General features: G+C 46.4%; 1 protein-coding gene across 1 annotated transcript in view; it reads left to right on the forward strand.

Moving 5' to 3' along the window:
• AGBL5 (AGBL carboxypeptidase 5) overlaps positions 1-19,229 on the forward strand; it is a 160,131-nt gene that overhangs the window by 18,283 nt on the left and 122,619 nt on the right. The window contains exons 2-3 of the mRNA XM_089665235.1: positions 11,163-11,211; positions 18,344-18,596. Coding sequence (XP_089521361.1) covers positions 18,376-18,596 — 221 coding nt within the window. The 5' untranslated portion in view covers positions 11,163-11,211; positions 18,344-18,375. The remainder of the gene's footprint in view (positions 1-11,162; positions 11,212-18,343; positions 18,597-19,229) is intronic.

Raw genomic sequence — 19,229 nt, forward strand, 5'->3', positions numbered from 1 at the left:
GAAGTCATTCAAAGGAAAGCAACATCTTCAAACATTTCTCAGTTTATATAGTGAATGTTTGAGTTTGTAAAGAAGAATACAAACACTGCGATTTTTTTTGAACCGTCTAATATTCACTTTTCTTCAATTGTTTTAGAGGAACAACACAAATTTGATGTATTTTTCTTCATGTTTTGATTTGGAATAGAATGTGTCGTGTTCCCAATGCATTTGTGTGGATGGAAATAGAAGCTATTAGAAGGATTTTCAGCTTTATTCACTTTTTTCAACACACTGCTATTATTTTGAACACAACTGTATGTGAACCGACACCAATCCATGTTAACTTGAGTTTTAATGCAACCAAAAAAAGGAATTGGACCCATAAGAATAGAGAAGAAAATGATTTCAGGTTCACTTTAAAAATGCTCAGCAGAGCAAGTAGCTGGATGATGTCATGAGGATTACTGGTAGTGTGTGATGTCATCCATCTCCATGGTGTGTCATGACTGTCAGGGTGCTGATTGTGTGTGTGATCACCCATCAGTGCCAGAGCTGCTCCGAGGACACCAGTGATGAAGAGCTGCTCCCTCTCCCCATAGATTATGGCTGAACCTTTGGTAAGTGGGGCCAGAAAACTCTTTTATTTGTATGATAAAGCTGCTTGTTGGGAGATAACAGAATGAAGGCGGAGCTTCTCTCTCCTAATTGAACCCTTCGTTTTATTGCCCTATTCTCACCTCTGTAACCCTCCCCCTCCCAATCCATAACCTATTTCTCTACACCTCATCTGACTCCCCCCCCCCCCCCCCCCCCCACCCTTCACATCAAGCCGATTTTGAAACCACATGACTTACAATGAAGTCGCAGGATTTCAAAGTCGAGTGACACTCCGATTTCAGGTGCGATTTGGAAGACTTCTGACACAGAAATGTATGTAAATCGCACCAAAAGTAGTGCATGTGCTACCTTAGAAATCGGTGCGTCTCCCATCAAGCCAGAACCGCACCGATATGACCGCTGTCATTGTGGACTATAGGGTGCGACTTGGCGTTTTTTGATGCTTTCTGGTGCATTTTTATGCATTCCAATTAATCACTCTTTTTCTTTCATTTAAATAGGGACATGTGTATTCTATAGCGTTTTTGGTGCGCTCCAGTGTGTTTTTGGTGTGTTCCATGCGTTTTTGGTGCGCTCCAGTGTGTTTTTGGTGTGTTCCGTGCGTTTTTGGTGCGCTCCAGTGCTGTTTTGGTGTGTTCCATGCGTTTTTGGTGCGCTCCAGTGCTGTTTTGTTGCATTCCAGTGCGTTTTTGGTGCGCTCGTCCTGTTTTGGTGTGTTCCGTGCGTTTTTAGTGCACTCCAGTGCTATTTTGGTGTGTTCTGTGCATTTTTAGTGCGCTCCAGTGCTGTTTTGGTGTGTTCCGTGCGTTTTTGGTGTGCTCCAGTGCTGTTTTGTTGCATTCCAGTGCGTTTTTGGTGCGCTCGTCCTGTTTTGGTGTGTTCCGTGCGTTTTTAGTGCACTCCAGTGCTATTTTGGTGTGTTCTGTGCATTTTTAGTGCGCTCCAGTGCTGTTTTGGTGTGTTCCGTGCATTTATAGTGCTCCAGTGCGGTTTTGGTGCATTCCAGTGCATTTTTGGTGCGCTCCAGTGCTGTTTTTGTGTATTCTATAGCATTTTTTGGTGTGCTCCAGTGCTGTTTTGGTGTGTTCTGTGCGTTTTTAGTGTGCTCAATTCATTTTTTGGTGTGTTCTGTGCATTTTAGTGTGCTCCAGTGCTGTTTTGTTGCATTCCAGTGCATTTTTGGTGCGCTCCAGTCCTGTTTTGGTGTGTACCGTGCGTTTTTAGTGCACTCCAGTGCTGTTTTGGTGTGTTCCGTGCGTTTTTAGTGCACTCCAGTGCTGTTTTGGTGTGTTCCGTGCGCTTTTAGTGCGTTCCAGTGCGGTTTTGGTGCATTCCAGTGCGTTTTTAGTGTGCTTCAATGCTGTTTTGGTGTGTTCTGTGCATTTGTGGTGCATTCCAGTACATTTTTGGTGCATTTCGGTGTGTTCTGTGTGTTTTTGGTGCGCTCCAGTGCTGTTTTGGTGTTTTCCATGTGTTTTTGGTGCATTCCAGTGCTCTTTTTGGTGTGTTCCAGTGCATTATTGGTGCGTTCTGTGCGTTTTTGATGCATTTTATCGCTTTCCAGTACAGTTCTGTGCAGAAAAAATGCAGCCTGTTCTACTTTTTTTTTCTGCAATGAGAACACACTGGAACTGCAAGCACTGATGTGAACTATGACACTGACAACCATATCACCTACTTTCTGGGCGTGTTGGATGCAGAAAAAACGCAACTGAAACGCATGGACTGTGAACTGGTTCTTAAAGAGCATTTCTACCTTTTGCTGCCAAAAAAGGATCATGTCTACTTTTTATTTGTTACATGTTCCTGTTATTATAGTGTAACAAAAAATGCTGGTTGCCATTTTAGGCTCAATGCACACTAGCGTATTTTATAAGCCCCTGGAAGCTGCTGATAGCATTTTTTTTTCTGCTCCTAGAAGCAAAATAGTGTTCTCCTCTGTGTCCATGCACACTACTTCAGGCTATTTGTGTGTTTTGTGCTTCAGCGTTAGGGAGCAGAAAAAAACTGTGTTTTGTGGAGTTTTTTTGGAGCGTTTTCTAGTAGAAAAAAAAACAGTAAACGCTTTTTTTTTTTTGCTCCTAAATGCTACTAAAACACTACAAAAAAGTGCTGTTACCAGCGTGTTTTTTTTTTTTTCTGTAACCACTTGGTGACCGGGGTATAGTCAAATGACGTCTACAGCGCAGTCGTCTAGTTCAGGAGGGCGTGAGTGCTGTCATTCAGTGTCCATCATTGCCGCCAGTCAGTGGTTCCTCGTCAGTACCCATCAGTGCTGCCTATCAGTGTCTTCTCATCAGTACCCATCAGTGCTGCCTCATCAGTACCCATCAGTGCTGCCTATCAGTGTCTTCTCATCAGTACCCATCAGTGCCTCCTCATCTGTATCCATCAGTGCTGCCTCATCAGTGCCCCCTCATCAGTATCCATCAGTGTTGCCTCATCAGTGCCTCCCCATCAGTACCCATCAGTGCTGCCTCATCAGTACCCATCAGTGCTGCCTCATCAGTGCTTTCTCATCAGTACCCATCAGTGCTGCCTATCAGTGTCTTCTCATCAGTACCCATCAGTGCTGCCTCATCAGTACCCATCAGTGCTGCCTCATCAGTGCTTTCTCATCAGTACCCATCAGTGCTGCCTATCAGTGTCTTCTCATCAGTACCCATCAGTGCTGCCTCATCAGTACCCATCAGTGCTGCCTATCAGTGTCTTCTCATCAGTGCCTCCTCATCTGTATCCATCAGTGCTGCCTCATCAGTGCCCCCTCATCAGTATCCATCAGTGTTGCCTCATCAGTGCCTCCCCATCAGTACCCATCAGTGCTGCCTCATCAGTGCTGCCTCATCAGTACCCATCAGTGCTGCCTCATCAGTGCCTTCTCATCAGTACTCATCAGTGCTGCCTATCAGTGTCTTCTCATCAGTACCCATCAGTGCCTCCTCATCTGTATCCATCAGTGCCCCCTCATCAGTATCCATCAGTGTTGCCTCATCAGTGCCTCCTCATCAGTACCCATCAGTGCTGCCTCATCAGTGCCTCCTCATCAGTACCCATCAGTGCCTTCTCATCAGTATCCATCAGTGCTGCCTATCAGTGCCTTCTCATCAGTACCCATCAGTGCTTCTTCATCAGCGCCTCCTCCTCAGTACCCATCAGTGCTGCCTATCAGTGCTGCCTCATCAGTGCCTCTTCATCAGTACCCATCAGTGCTGCCTCATCAGTGCCTCCTCATCAGTACCCATCAGTGCCTCCTCATCCGTACCCATCAGTGCTGCTTCATCAGTACCCATCAGTGCTGCCTCATCAGTGCTGCTTCATCAGTACCCATCAGTGCTGCCTCATCAGTGCCTCCTCATCAGTACCCATCAGTGCTGCCTCATCATTGCTGCCTCATCAGTACCCATCAGTGCTGCCTCATCAGTACCCATCAGTGCTGCCTCATCAGTGCCTTCTCATCAGTACCCATCAGTGCCTTCTCATCAGTACCCATCAGTGCTGCCTCATCAGTACCCATCAGTGCTGCCTCATCAGTGCCTCCTCATCAGTACCCATCAGTGCTGCCTCATCAGTGCCTCCTCATCAGTACCCATCAGTGCTGCCTCATCAGTGCCTCCTCATCAGTACCCATCAGTGCCTTCTCATCAGTACCCATCAGTGCTGCCTATCAGTGCTGCCTCATCAGTGCCTCTTCATCAGTACCCATCAGTGCTGCCTCATCAGTGCCTCCTCATCAGTACCCATCAGTGCCTCCTCATCAGTACCCATCAGTGCTGCTTCATCAGTACCCATCAGTGCTGCCTCATCAGTGCTGCTTCATCAGTACCCATCAGTGCTGCCTCATCAGTGCCTCCTCATCAGTACCCATCAGTGCTGCCTCATCATTGCTGCCTCATCAGTACCCATCAGTGCTGCCTCATCAGTGCCTTCTCATCAGTACCCATCAGTGCCTTCTCATCAGTACCCATCAGTGCTGCCTCATCAGTACCCATCAGTGCTGCCTCATCAGTGCCCATCAATGCTGCCTATCAGCCCACATCAGTGAAGGAGAAAAATTACCTGTTTGCAAAATTTTATAACAAACTAAGAGATTTGTTTTTTCAAAATGTTTGGTCTTTTTTTGTTTTTTTTCAAAAAGTAAAAAAACAAAACTGGTGATTAAATACCACCAAAAGAAAGCTGTATATATTTGAAAAAATGCTAAAAATGTCATATGGGTACAGTGTGGCATGACTGCTCAATAGTCATTCAAGGTGCCACAGTGCTGAAAGCTGAAAATTGGCCTGGGCAGGAAGGGGGTTCAAGTGCCCGGTAGGCGAGGGGTTAATAACAAACATGTCATACTTCTGTGCAGTGGTTTTGCACAGAGCAGCCCCGATACTCCTCAGCTCCCCCACCAGCTCTTTTAGTTCCTCCCTCTTGAGCAGTGCCCCCATAGCAAGCTGCTTGCTGTGGGGACACTGGTACGTGCTCGTCCCTGAGCCCTGCTCTCTGCAACCAAAAGACACAGCAAAGCGGGGCTCGGCCCTGCCCCTTCTGCACAGGCTGTGATTGACAGCAGAGGGAGCCAATGGCTCCCAGTGCCGTGTCTCAGCCAATGAGCAGGGAGAGACCTGGGAAAGTCGAGTCTTTTTTACACATCACTGGACTGAGATTGGGCTCAGGTGAGTATTAGGGGGGCTGTGGGGGCCGCTGCACACTGAAGGCTTTTTCACCTTCATGCAGGTAAAGCACCTTACGCCTTTACAATCACTTTAAGTGCTTTAACCGCTTCCTGACCGTCCTATAGCAGGAATACTGCTACAGGGCGCCACGGGTGCGCAAAATCACGTGTGTGTGTATATATGTGTGTGTGTCTGTGTGTGTGTGTGTGTGTGTGTGTATATATATATATATATATATATATATATGTATATGTATTTTGTATGTGATTTTACATTTCTGAGTAGGGGGTGCGCGCCCTACCGACGACGTCATTCGCGAACGCAGCTGTCAATCACCGGGTCCCGGTCGGTAATTACTCGCCGGCGCCTGGTGATTTCTGACGATCATCGACGGGGAGGAAGACTGTTTTGTTTACAGTCCTCCTCCCTGTCAGCTCAGGCACACTGCCCACCACAGCCATCCAGAGCAGTGTGATTACAGTGAAGCACTAACACACCGCTCCCTAGTAAAACACTCCCAGCACACAGTTAACCCTTTGATCGCCCCTCATGTTAACCCCCTTCCTGCCTAGTGCTATTAGTACAGTGTCCGTGCTTTTTTTTTTTAAATCAATGTATCGGTGTCACCGACATCCCCAGTGACACAAAGTCAGTTCCCCCCCAGTGTCAGAATGCCCGCCGCAGTCCTGCTATAAGTCGCCGATCGCCGCCATTACTAGCTGAAGAAAAAAAGAAATTCCTGTATCTATACCGCCATTTGTAAATGCTATAACTTTTCACGTAAACCAATTAATTTACACACATTGGGATTTTTTTTTTTTGGAGCAGAATTCATTCTGACCTAAATTTATGAGGTAATTTTGTTTTTTTTAACATTTTTTTACTGGACATGTTTAATAGCAAAAAGTAAAAAAATATAGGTTTTGTTCTTTCTCCAAAATTGTTGGTCCTATAAACTCACAGGCGATCAAATACCACCGAAGAAAGCTGTATTCGTGGGGGAAAAAAAGGACGTAAATTTCATTTGGGTGCAGCGCTGCACGATCGCACGTGGGGGGGGGGGAGGGGGGTAAATGCTGTGACTGAATTAATATAAACACAGAAAAGTGACGACAGACTTTTATTTTTTTTTACTTTTTTGAGTATAGATCTATGCTTCCCCGCATGTTTGAAGCTATAATTCAACATGCTGTTTCATTTTAGCTATGCCTGTGGGGCGGTCAAGAGGCAGAAAAACCGTGGCTCAACTGCCTGCTTTAACTGCTTCCCGACCGCCCTATAGCAGAAGTATTGCTACTGGGCGTTGGGGATGTGCAGAGTCACGTGTATATATACATGATGTTGCATTTCTAGATAGGAGGCGTGCGCCCTACCTGCCCCACCATTCGCAGCCGCGGCTGTCAGTCACCGGGTCCCGGCCGGTAATTACTCGCTGATGCCCGGTGATTTCCGATGATTTTTTTTCTGGGTAGAGGGCACGCACACTCCCTACCCGCGCCGCTATTGGCTCCTCTACATGTCAATCACCGGGTCCGATTCTCAGCCAGGACTTGGTGATCATCGGTGGAGCTGACAAGGGAGAGGTCTGTATGTAAACAACACAGGTCTCTCCCCTGTCGGCAAGAAAAGGCTGCTTTGTATTGCAGAGAAATACACAGCAGCATGTCTCCCTAGTAAAACACACATAGCACACAGTTAACCCTTTGATGCTGCCCAGTGTCATTAGTACAGTGTCAGTGCTTTTTATTAGCACGTGTCACTGGGATGTCAGTGGCAGTTAGTTGTCGTTCCCCCCCCCACCCCCATGTGTACACAGCAGCACGTCTCCCTAGTAAAACACACACAGCACACAGTTAACCCTTTGCTGCCCAGTGTCATTAGTACTGTGTCAGTGCTTTTTATTAGCACGTTACTGGGATGTCAGTGGCAGTTAGTCGTCGTTTCCCTCCCCCCGTGTGTACACAGCAGCACGTCTCCCTAGTAAAACACACACAGCACACAGTTAACCCTTTGATGTTAACCCTTGCTGCCCAGTGCCATTAGTACAGTGTCAGTGCTTTTTATTAGCACTCATCACTGTATTAGTGTCACTGGGATGTCAGTGGCAGTTAGTCCCCCCCCCCATGTGTACACAGCAGCATGTCTCCCGAGTAAATCACAACACAGCACACAGTTAACCCTTTGATCGCCCCAGATGTTAACTCCTTCCTGCCCAGTGTCATTAGTACAGTGTCAGTGCTTTTTATTAGCACTGATCACTGTTTTGGTGTCACTGGGGATGTCAGTGGCAGTTAGTCAGTCCCCCCCCCGGTGTCAGAATGCCCACTGCAGTCCCGCTATAAGTCACCAATCGCTGCCATTACTAGTAAAATAAAAATCCCAGTATCTATACCCAGGGGTGTATTTACCACAAGGCAAACAAGGCATTTGCCTAGGGTGTCATTTTTTCAGGGGGGAGCGCAACCCCCCAAAAGAAGGGATGGAAGAAGGGACACACGCAGCACGGGGACCAGGTGGGGTCTGAGAGAGGCTGCGGGCTGCTTGATGGTGTATGCAGAGCCTGACTCTTGTTCCCAGGGATGTCTGGAGCTGTGAAGGTGAGTGTCTTTTCTCTTGCTGGGGTGGGGATGTGTTGCCAGTGTGTGGGGGGCAGTGGTAATTGAAGGCTCTCTCGGGTGGGGGGGGGCTGGGGTTTTGTTGGTCAATGTCAAGCTTTCTTTGTGGGAGATGGGGGTCTCTCTTGGGGGGGGGGTCCACTTTTTGTGTTGCCTAGGACAGCATGAAACCTGAATACACCCCTGACTATACCACCTTTTTGTAGAACTTTCACGTGAACCAATTAATTTCCACGTATTGGGATTTTTTTCTTAGCAAAGACATGGAGCAGAATACATTTCGGTCTAAATTTATGACAAAATTTGATTTTTTTATAAACTATTTTGGATATGTTTTATAGCAAAAAGTCCAAAATATATCTATTTTTTGTTTTAATTGTCAGTCATTTTTTTTGTTTTGTCATTTTTTTTTTTTTTTTGTTTTGTTTTGTCAGTTTTTGTTTAGAGCGCAAAAAATAAAAAACTCATGGGCCATCAAATACCACTGAAAGAAAGCTCTATTTGGGGGGGAAAAAAAAGGACGTAAATTTAATTTGGGTGCAGTGTTGCATGACTGCGCAATTGTCAGTTAAAGTAATGCAGTGCCTTATTGCAAAAAATTACCTGGTCAGGAAGGGGGGGGGGGGGGGGGGGAATCCTCAGGAGGGAAAGTGGTTAACTGCCCCCCCCTGTGGTCTATGTAATGAGCCCTCACTCTGCGTTTGCTGTGTATAGGCTGCCATGATATCAGTGTCTATATGTGGAGTCCATTCATTCATGCTGGGCAGTTGTTGCATGGCAATGTCTATAGTGTGTTATGTTTTTCTGTGTTGAGACTCCTAGCATGGTTTTCATAGGAACGGTCCATTCTTTTCATTCCACCACACTGGACAGGCGGCCAGAACACAAAGAAAGGAATTAGATCCGGCAGCGGCGTTATTGTCACCATCCGGGGTTTCCCAGCTCTCCTGTTTGCTCTTATAAAGGCCGTCTCTTCAAAAAGTAATCCTGGGTTCAGTTCACTAAAGACTATCGTATGAAATGATTGGATCACATGACACATTTTTTTCCAATGACCTCATGCGATATTGAGAATGTCAGTTGATGTGGCATTTACCGCACGAGTAAAAAATGTGCGCATATACGGACTCTTAACCTGCTCCTTCCCCGGTGTGACCGCATGATTTTAAAGTCGGATGTCGGCCCGACTTGAGCGACTTGCACGATTTTCTAATTTTTTGAGTTTCACCTGTAGATGTCTTGCAAAAGTTCATTTATTTCAGTAATGCAACTTAAAAGGTGAAACTAATATACAGTCAGGTCCATAAATATTGGGACATCGACACAATTCTAACATTTTTGGCTCTATACACCACCACAATGGATTTGAAATGAAACAAACAAGATGTGTTTTAACTGCAGACTGTCAGCTTTAATTTGAGGGTATTTACATCCAAATCAGGTGAACGGTGTAGGAATTATAACAGTTTGCATATGTGCCTCCCACTTGTTAAGGGACCAAAAGTAATGGGACAGAATAATCATAAATCAAACTTTCACTTTTTAATACTTGGTTGCAAATCCTTTGCAGTCAATTACAGCCTGAAGTGTGGAACGCATAGACATCACCAGACGCTGGGTTTCATCCCTGGTGATGCTCTGCCAGGCCTCTACTGCAACTGTCTTCAGTTCCTGCTTGTTCTTGGGACATTTTCCCTTCAGTTTTGTCTTCAGCAAGTGAAATGCATGCTCAATCGGATTCAGGTCAGGTGATTGACTTGGCCATTGCAGAACATTCCACTTCTTTCCCTTAAAAAACTCTTTGGTTGCTTTTGCAGTCTGCTTTGGGTCATTGTCCATCTGCACTGTGAAGCGGCGTCCAATGAGTTCTGAAGCATTTGGCTGAATATGAGCAGATAATATTCCCGAAACACTTCAGAATTCATCCGGCTGCTTTTGTCAGCAGTCACATCATCACTAAATACAAGAGAAGCAGTTCCATTGGCAGCCATACATGCCCACGCCATGACACTACCACCACCATGCTTCACTGATGAGGTGGTATGCTTAGGATCATGAGCAGTTCCTTTCCTTCTCCATACTCTTCTCTTCCCATCACTCTGGTACAAGTTGATCTTGGTCTCCTCTGTCCATAGGATGTTGTTCCAGAACTGTGAAGGCTTTTTTACATGTCGTTTGGCAAACTCTAATCTGGCCTTCCTGTTTTTGAGGCTCACCAATGGTTTCCATCTTGTGGTGAACCCTCTGTATTCACTCTGGTGAAGTCTTCTCTTGATTGGTGACTTTGACACACATACACCTACCTCCTGGAGAGTGTTCTTGATCTGGCCAACTGTTGTGAAGGGTGTTTTCTTCACCAGGGAAAAAATTCTTCGGTCATCCACCACAGTTGTTTTCCGTGGTCTTCCGGGTCTTTTGGTGTTGCTGAGCTCACCGGTGCGTTCCTTCTTTTTAAGAATGTTCCAAACAGTTGTTTTGGCCACACCTAATGTTTTTGCTATCTCTCTGATGGGTTTGTTTTGTTTTTTCAGCCTAATGATGGCTTGCTTCACTGATAGTGACAGCTCTTTGGATCTCATCTTGAGAGTTGACAGCAACAGATTCCAAATGCAAAGAGCACACTTGAAATGAACTCTGGACCTTTTATCTGCTCATTGTAATTGGGATAATGAGGGAATAACACACACCTGGCCATGGAACAGCTGAGAAGCCAATTGTCCCGTTACTTTTGGTCCCTTAACAAGTGGGAGGCACATATGCAAACTGTTGTAATTCCTACACCGTTCACCTGATTTGGAAGTAAATAGTCCATGGGAGGCGGTTTTTTCAGGCCTTTTGATGTCTCTTAGATTGGAAGTGCTAACAAGCAGAGGGCCCTCTGATTGCTGCTGTATTGAATTGTATTGGGACTGTACTGTCTGCCCTTATTTTGTTAAGCACTGTGCATACTGTTGGTGCTATATAAATCCTGTATAATAATAATTTGCATAATTCCTCCCAAGAGCCAGCCCACTGCTTGCATTAGAGCTGAGAGGAGTATTGAAGCAGGGTGCTACAATGTTCTATACAGCTATATACAGCATCCTGCCAGCTCCTCCACCAGCCAGGATCTGCTTGCATTGCATAGAGAATCACAGAGACCCTGTTATTGTCTTTTCTTTTTTCTGTGTTCACTAGTAACATGATACGGGTTGTTTATTTCTCTTTTCTAATAAAACCAATAAGAATCTAATGAAAGTAAAACGTGTCAATAATTGTTTTTTCACCTTTCTGCTTCCTTGTCTAGGCTGTAGAAGAGGACAGCATGTGAGGACAACATAACCCAGCATGTGATGGTGAGTAACGCGGGGCGACAGAAAACACATCGACATCGCCAGTCATTCATCCATTCCAATAGATGGTTTTAAGAGCACCTGTCATTAGAAAAACTGTAGTATGAATGAACATAACTGGTACTCCACAGGGGCATTGGGAGAGTTTTGCCCTGTTATGGTGACCCCACACACTTCAATAAACTATCGTTTTGTTTGTTACCCCAATTAATCTTTTTTGATAGGAATAATTGATCTATAGTCCACAACCCATTCAGTCAATGTGCTACGCACGGGGAAGTGGATTTCCATCAATAGTAAGGATACAATCATATAAAAAAACGCATCAGAGTTTTTGATGCGTTTTTCCTGCATTGCATTAAATTTAGCATTGCGCATTATCCATCTTTTTGATGCATTTGTGCCGCGTTTGTGTTGCGTTTTCCCCATATCACTTCCCATTTCCACTGCAACTATTGATGCGACTTTAGACATTCTGAAGTACTGCAGGAGAATAACCTATAGACTTCTATGTTATTTCACAGAAATGGCATCAGCATGGAAAGAAGCAATCCTTTGTGACTTTGATGGATTCAGGGGGGTGTTTTTTTTTTAACCCTAACCTCTCCTTCCTGGTCAACCTTGCTGCCTAAAGGCTAGGTTCACACTGAAGCAGTTTTGATCCTTCCTTCCATCGCTCGTTTGATCCGTCCTTCCTTTCATCGAACAATTGTTCAGTCCGTTCTTCCTTTCATCGATCATTTGGTACTTCTTTCCTTTGAACATCGTTCAATCCTCCCTTTGTTACTTCCTTCCATCGATTGTTCAATCCTGCCATCGATCGTTGGATTCTTCCTTTGATAATTTAAACCTTCCTTCCATCAGTCATTTGTTCGTTTGTTCCTTCCAGCGATCATTCGATTGATCCTTATTTCCTTCCAGCGATCATTCGTTTGATCCTTATTTCCTTCCAGCGATCATTCAATTGATCCTTATTTCCTTCCAGCGATCATTCGATCCTTATTTCCTTCCAGCGATCATTCGATTGATCCTTATTTCCTTCCAGCGATCATTCGATCCTTATTTCCTTCCAGCGATCATTCGATCCTTATTTCCTTCCAGCGATCATTCGATTGATCCTTATTTCCTTCCAGCGATCATTCGATTGATCCTTATTTCCTTCCAGCGATCATTCGATTGATCCTTATTTCCTTCCAGCGCTCATTCGATCCTTATTTCCTTCCAGCGATCATTCAATTGATCCTTATTTCCTTCCAGCGATCATTCGATTGATCCTTATTTCCTTCCAGCGATCATTCGATCCTTAATTCCTTCCAGCGATCATTTGATCCTTACTTCCTGTCAGCGATCATTCGATCCTTACTTCCTGTCAGCGATCATTCGATCCTTACTTCCTGTCAGCGATCATTCGATCCTTACTTCCTTTCAGCGATCATTCGATCCTTACTTCCTTTCAGCGATCATTCGATCCTTACTTCCTTCCAGCGATCATTCGATTGATCCTTATTTCCTTCCAGCGATCATTCGATCCTTATTTCCTTCCAGCGATCATTCGATTGATCCTTATTTCCTTCCAGCGATCATTCGATCCTTATTTCCTTCCAGCGATCATTCGATCCTTATTTCCTTCAAGCGATCATTCGATCCTTACTTCCTTCCAGCGATCATTTGATCCTTACTTCCTGTCAGCGATCATTCGATCCTTCCTGTCAGCGATCATTCGATCCTTACTTCCTTCCAGCGAACATTCGATCCTTCCTTCCAGCGAACATTCGATCCTTCCTTCCAGCGAACATTCGATCCTTCCTTCCAGCGAACATTCGATCCTTCCTTCCAGCGAACATTCGATCCTTCCTTCCAGCGAACATTCGATCCTTCCTTCCAGCGAACATTCGATCCTTACTTCCTTCCAGCGAACATTCGATCCTTACTTCCTTCCAGCGAACATTCGATCCTTCCTTCCTTCCAGCGATCATTCGATTGATCCTTATTTCCTTCCAGTGATCATTCGATCCTTATTTCCTTCCAGCGATCATTTGATTGATCCTTATTTCCTTCCAGCGATCATTTGATCCTTACTTCCTTCCAGCGATCATTCAATCCTTCCTTCCAGCGATCATTCGATCCTTCCTTCCAGCGATCATTCGATCCTTCCTTCCAGCGATCATTCGATCCTTCCTTCCAGCGATCATTTCGTTCTTTCTTCCTTCCAGCGCCTGTTTTGAACCTTCCTTCCAGCGCCTGTTTTGAACCTTCCTTCCAGCGCCTGTTTTGAACCTTCCTTCCAGCGCCTGTTTTGAACCTTCCTTCCAGCGCCTGTTTTGAACCTTCCTTCCAGCGACTGTTTTGAACCTTCCTTCCAGCGACTGTTTTGAACCTTCCTTCCAGCGCCTGTTTTGAACCTTCCTTCCAGCGCCTGTTTTGAACCTTCCTTCCAGCGACTGTTTTGAACCTTCCTTCCAGCGACTGTTTTGAACCTTCTTTCCAGCGACTGTTTTGAACCTTCCTTCCAGCGACTGTTTTGAACCTTCCTTCCAGCGACTGTTTTGAACCTTCTTTCCAGCGACTGTTTTGAACCTTCCTTCCAGCGACTGTTTTGAACCTTCCTTCCAGCGACCGTTTTGAACCTTCCTTCCAGCGACCGTTTTGAACCTTCCTTCCAGCGTCCGTTTTGAACCTTCCTTCCAGCGACCGTTTTGAACCTTCCTTCCAGCGACCGTTTTGAACCTTCCTTCCAGCGACCGTTTTGAACCTTCCTTCCAGCGACCGTTTTGAACCTTCCTTCCAGCGACCGTTTTGAACCTTCCTTCCAGCGACCGTTTTGAACCTTCCTTCCAGCGACCGTTTTGAACCTTCCTTCCAGCGACCGTTTTGAACCTTCCTTCCAGCGACCGTTTTGAACCTTCCTTCCAGCGACCGTTTTGAACCTTCCTTCCAGCGACCGTTTTGAACCTTCCTTCCAGCGACCGTTTTGACCCTTCCTTCCAGCGACCGTTTTGACCCTTCCTTCCAGCGACCGTTTTGACCCTTCCTTCCAGCGACCGTTTTGACCCTTCCTTCCAGCGACCGTTTTGACCCTTCCAGCAGTCCTTTGATCATTCTTTCCTTCCAGCGATCGTTTTGATCCTTCCCTCCTTCCTTCCAGCGATCATTTGATCCTTCCTTGAGGAACTGCAATTCCCATAAGGCCTTGTAAGGCTCTGACAGCCACAGGCAAGACTCCCAGAGGAAGAAGCATGATGGGACTTGTAGTACATCAACAGCTGGAGGGCCATAGTTTGGAGAACCCTGCTATACACTGTCACTGTACTAATGACAGTGGCTGGGAAGGTGTTCACATCTAGGGGCAATCAAAGGGTTAACTGCGTGCCTAACAAGTGTAAAGTGTGAAGTGATTAAGGAACACAGGGCTCTCTTCAATCATTCGCTCAGCCAGATCCCGGCCATAAATCATTGGCTGGCACCCGCTGATAGGCTTATGGTGCAGCAGATGACAGTATAGCCGGGGTGGTGGCCATGCACGCCCACCCCCTACTCAGTAATGCTGGTTGTGATCCAGCGCAGCGGGGCCACACTGTAGCAGTAGAGGTACAGGAGGAGGTCTGCAACTGGTTAAAGTGGATTCATCAGTAACTTTAAAATCTTAGTTTATATTTTATATTTTAAATCCACACAAGGGACGGTACTGAAGGAGGAACCTTCCTCCAGTCCTTTGGAAATACTGTAGCTGCTGACTTGGTGAGCAGACGCTTACCAGCCCAGGAGTCCATCACTGTATTCACTGGAGCCGATCCTTTGCTGGGTTCGGATCCCCGGTGTTGCCATGTTGGGAGCCAGCTGTGACTTACTGATGTCTCTGCGCATGTGTGTGGTCATGCAATGCTTTTCAGACTGGTCCTGCGGTTTCCTGGGATGTGTGACCTGTCCCAGGAGGTTGCGTGTGTGGGTGGGGGGGCGGGACAAACTGATGTAATTCTCACCTAGGCGGGAATTGGGAGTGGGTAACCTATCAGAAAAAAGTATCTAGTCGCTCATCAGGATTGCTGTGATTGTGACACCTGTGGGCAGGGCTTTAGTCTAGGATAGTGGTTTTTAAATTGCGGCTCTGCGGCCAGATGTGGCCCTTTGCTTGCTTTTATCCGGCCCTTGGGGCTCTATTTCCCCCACTGACACCAATGATGGGGCACAATTCCTCCCAACGATGCCAACAATGGGGCACAATTTCTCCCAATGACACAAACGATAGGGCCCAATGATAGGGCACGATTCCTCCTAATGACTCCAACAATGGGGCACAATTTCTCCCAATGATGCCAATAATGGGGCACAGTTTCTCCCAATGATGCCAACGATGGGGCACAATTTCTCCCAATGATGCCAACAATGGCGCACAGTTTCTCCCAATGATGCCAACGATGGCGCACAGTTTCTCCCAATGATGCCAACAATGGCGCACAGTTTCTCCCAATGATGCCAACGATGGCGCACAGTTTCTCCCAATGATGCCAACAATGGCGCACAGTTTCTCCCAATGATGCCAACGATGGGGCACAGTTTCTCCCAATGATGCCAACGATGGGGCACAATTTCTCCCAATGATGCCAACGATGGGGAACAATTTCTCCCAATGATGCCAACGATGGGGCACAATTTCTCCCAATGATGCCAACGATGGGGCACAATTTCTCCCAATGATGCCAACGATGGGGCACAATTTCTCCCAATGATGCCAACGATGGGGCACAATTTCTCCCAATGATGCCAACGATGGGGCACAATTTCTCCCAATGATGCCAACGATGGGGCACAATTTCTCCCAATGATGCCAACGATGGGGCACAATTTCTCCCAATGATGCCAACGATGGGGCACAATTTCTCCCAATGATGCCAACGATGGGGCACAATTTCTCCCAATGATGCCAACGATGGGGCACAATTTCTCCCAATGATGCCAACGATGGGGCACAATTTCTCCCAATGATGCCAACGATGGGGCACAATTTCTCCCAATGATGCCAACGATGGGGCACAATTTCTCCCAATGATGCCAACGATGGGGCACAATTTCTCCCAATGATGCCAACGATGGGGCACAATTTCTCCCAATGATGCCAACGATGGGGCACAATTTCTCCCAATGATGCCAACGATGGGGCACAATTTCTCCCAATGATGCCAACGATGGGGCACAATTTCTCCCAATGATGCCAACGATGGGGCACAATTTCTCCCAATGATGCCAACGATGGGGCACAATTTCTCCCAATGATGCCAACGATGGGGCACAATTTCTCCCAATGATGCCAACGATGGGGCACAATTTCTCCCAATGATGCCAACGATGGGGCACAATTTCTCCCAATGATGCCAACGATGGGGCACAATTTCTCTCAATGATGCCAACGATGGGGCACAATTTCTCTCAATGATGCCAACGATGGGGCACAATTTCTCCCAATGATGCCAACGATGGGGCACAGTTTCTCCCAATGACACAAACGATAGGGCCAAATGATACAAATGATGGGGCACGATTCCTCCCAATGACACCAACAATGGGGCACAATTTTTCCCAATTATGCCAACAATGGGGCACAATTTCTCCCAATGATGCCAACGATGGGGCACAATTTCTCCCAATGATGCCAACGATGGGGCACAATTTCTCCCAATGATGCCAACGATGGGGCACAATTTCTCCCAATGATGCCAACGATGGGGCACAATTTCTCCCAATGATGCCAACGATGGGGCACAATTTCTCCCAATGATGCCAACGATGGGGCACAATTTCTCCCAATGATGCCAACGATGGGGCACAATTTCTCCCAATGATGCCAACGATGGGGCACAATTTCTCCCAATGATGCCAACGATGGGGCACAATTTCTCCCAATGATGCCAACGATGGGGCACAATTTCTCCCAATGATGCCAACGATGGGGCACAATTTCTCCCAATGATGCCAACGATGGGGCACAATTTCTCCCAATGATGCCAACGATGGGGCACAATTTCTCCCAATGATGCCAACGATGGGGCACAATTTCTCCCAATGATGCCAACGATGGGGCACAATTTCTCCCAATGATGCCAACGATGGGGCACAATTTCTCCCAATGATGCCAACGATGGGGCACAATTTCTCCCAATGATGCCAACGATGGGGCACAATTTCTCTCAATGATGCCAACGATGGGGCACAATTTCTCTCAATGATGCCAACGATGGGGCACAATTTCTCCCAATGATGCCAACGATGGGGCACAATTTCTCCCAATGATGCCAACGATGGGGCACAATTTCTCCCAATGATGCCAACGATGGGGCACAATTTCTCTCAATGATGCCAACGATGGGGCACAATTTCTCTCAATGATGCCAACGATGGGGCACAATTTCTCCCAATGATGCCAACGATGGGGCACAGTTTCTCCCAATGACACAAACGATAGGGCCAAATGATACAAATGATGGGGCACGATTCCTCCCAATGACACCAACAATGGGGCACAATTTTTCCCAATTATGCCAACAATGGGGCACAATTTCTCCCAATTATGCCAACAATGGGGCACAATTTCTCCCAATTATGCCAACAATGGGGCACAATTTCTCCCAATTATGCCAACAATGGGGCACAATTTCTCCCAATGACGCCAATAATGGGGCACAATTTCTCCCAATGATGCCAACAATGGGGCACAATTTCTCCCAATGACGCAAATGATGGGGCCCAATGATACCAATGATGGGGCACGATTCCTCCCAATGACACCAACAATGGGGCAAAATTTCTCCCAGTGACGCCAACAATGGGGCAGTAGTACTCCCACTGACATCAAAGATGGGGCTTGGTTTTTTTTCCCACTGACGTTGGGACATTTTCCCCTCTCAACGGCCACAGTCCGGCCCCCCTAAAGTCTAAAGGAGAGTAAACTGGCCCTTTTGTTTAAAAACTTTGGAGACCCCTGGCCTAGAAGGTAGATGCTAAATTTGCTTCCACCCAAATGTTGTGAATAATGTGAATAGTCCTTGCTCTTTGTAAAGTGATTTGTAGACATATGATAACCACCAACCATTGGTATACTAAGTTCTTCACCTTTTTTTTTTTTTTTTTTTTTTTTTAATAGAGAATGCACCCTCCCGCTGCTACCACGCAGTGATGGAAGTCCGCTGCGGGGGGTTACTCTTCAGCTCCAAGTTTGACTCTGGAAATTTGGCTCGAGTAGAAAAAGTTGAGCGATCAGACGCAGATGGCGATGTCCAGAATTCCAATGGGGGCAACAGCACGACATTTGGTGGCTCACCACAGACTGCGGACTGTGAGTTTAACGTCTGGACCAAACCGGACTGTGCGGAGACCGAGTATGAGAATGGAAACAGGTATGTGGGCTGAAAGGGCCGATCGCATGTAATACTGAACACATTCTTTTTATCACACTGGTCCCAATATACATAAGGTGGTCTCTGTGTCTCTCTTTCCCTCTCTATCCCCCAACCCACCCTCTCTCTTTCTTTCTCTCACTCACTCTCAGCAGGGCATCATTGTCATGTGTGTATTTTCTGTGTGGAGAGGTCTCTGTCTTGCCTGTCTCTCTCTTTCTCTGTATGGGGAGGTCTTTATCATGTCTGTTTTTTCTCTTTCTGCATGGGTTTAAGTCTGTCATGCATGTCTTTCTCAGTAGGGTCTGGGTTTGACATGCCTGTCTCTTCATAGAGACCTGTCTTGTCATGCCTGTCTCTCTTCATTAGGGATCTGGCTTGGTTATACCATCTTTTGTTAGGGCCCTGGGTTGGTCATGTCTGCCTCTCTTCGTTAAGGGTCTGGTTCGGTCAGTCATGCCATCTTTCTTCGTTAGGGGTCTGGGTCAGTCTTGCTATCTCTCTTCGGTAGGGGTTGGGTCGGTCATGACAATCTCTCTCTTCGTTGGGAGTCTGGGTCGGCCATGCTGGTCTCTATTTGTTAGGGGTCTGGGTCGGTCATGCCATCTTTCTTCTTTAGGGGTCTGAGTCGGT

The sequence above is a fragment of the Staurois parvus genome, unplaced genomic scaffold, assembly GCF_062004578.1.
Source record: "Staurois parvus isolate SC_StPar_1 unplaced genomic scaffold, SC_StPar_1.0 ptg002155l, whole genome shotgun sequence".
Taxonomy (NCBI): domain Eukaryota; kingdom Metazoa; phylum Chordata; class Amphibia; order Anura; family Ranidae; genus Staurois; species Staurois parvus.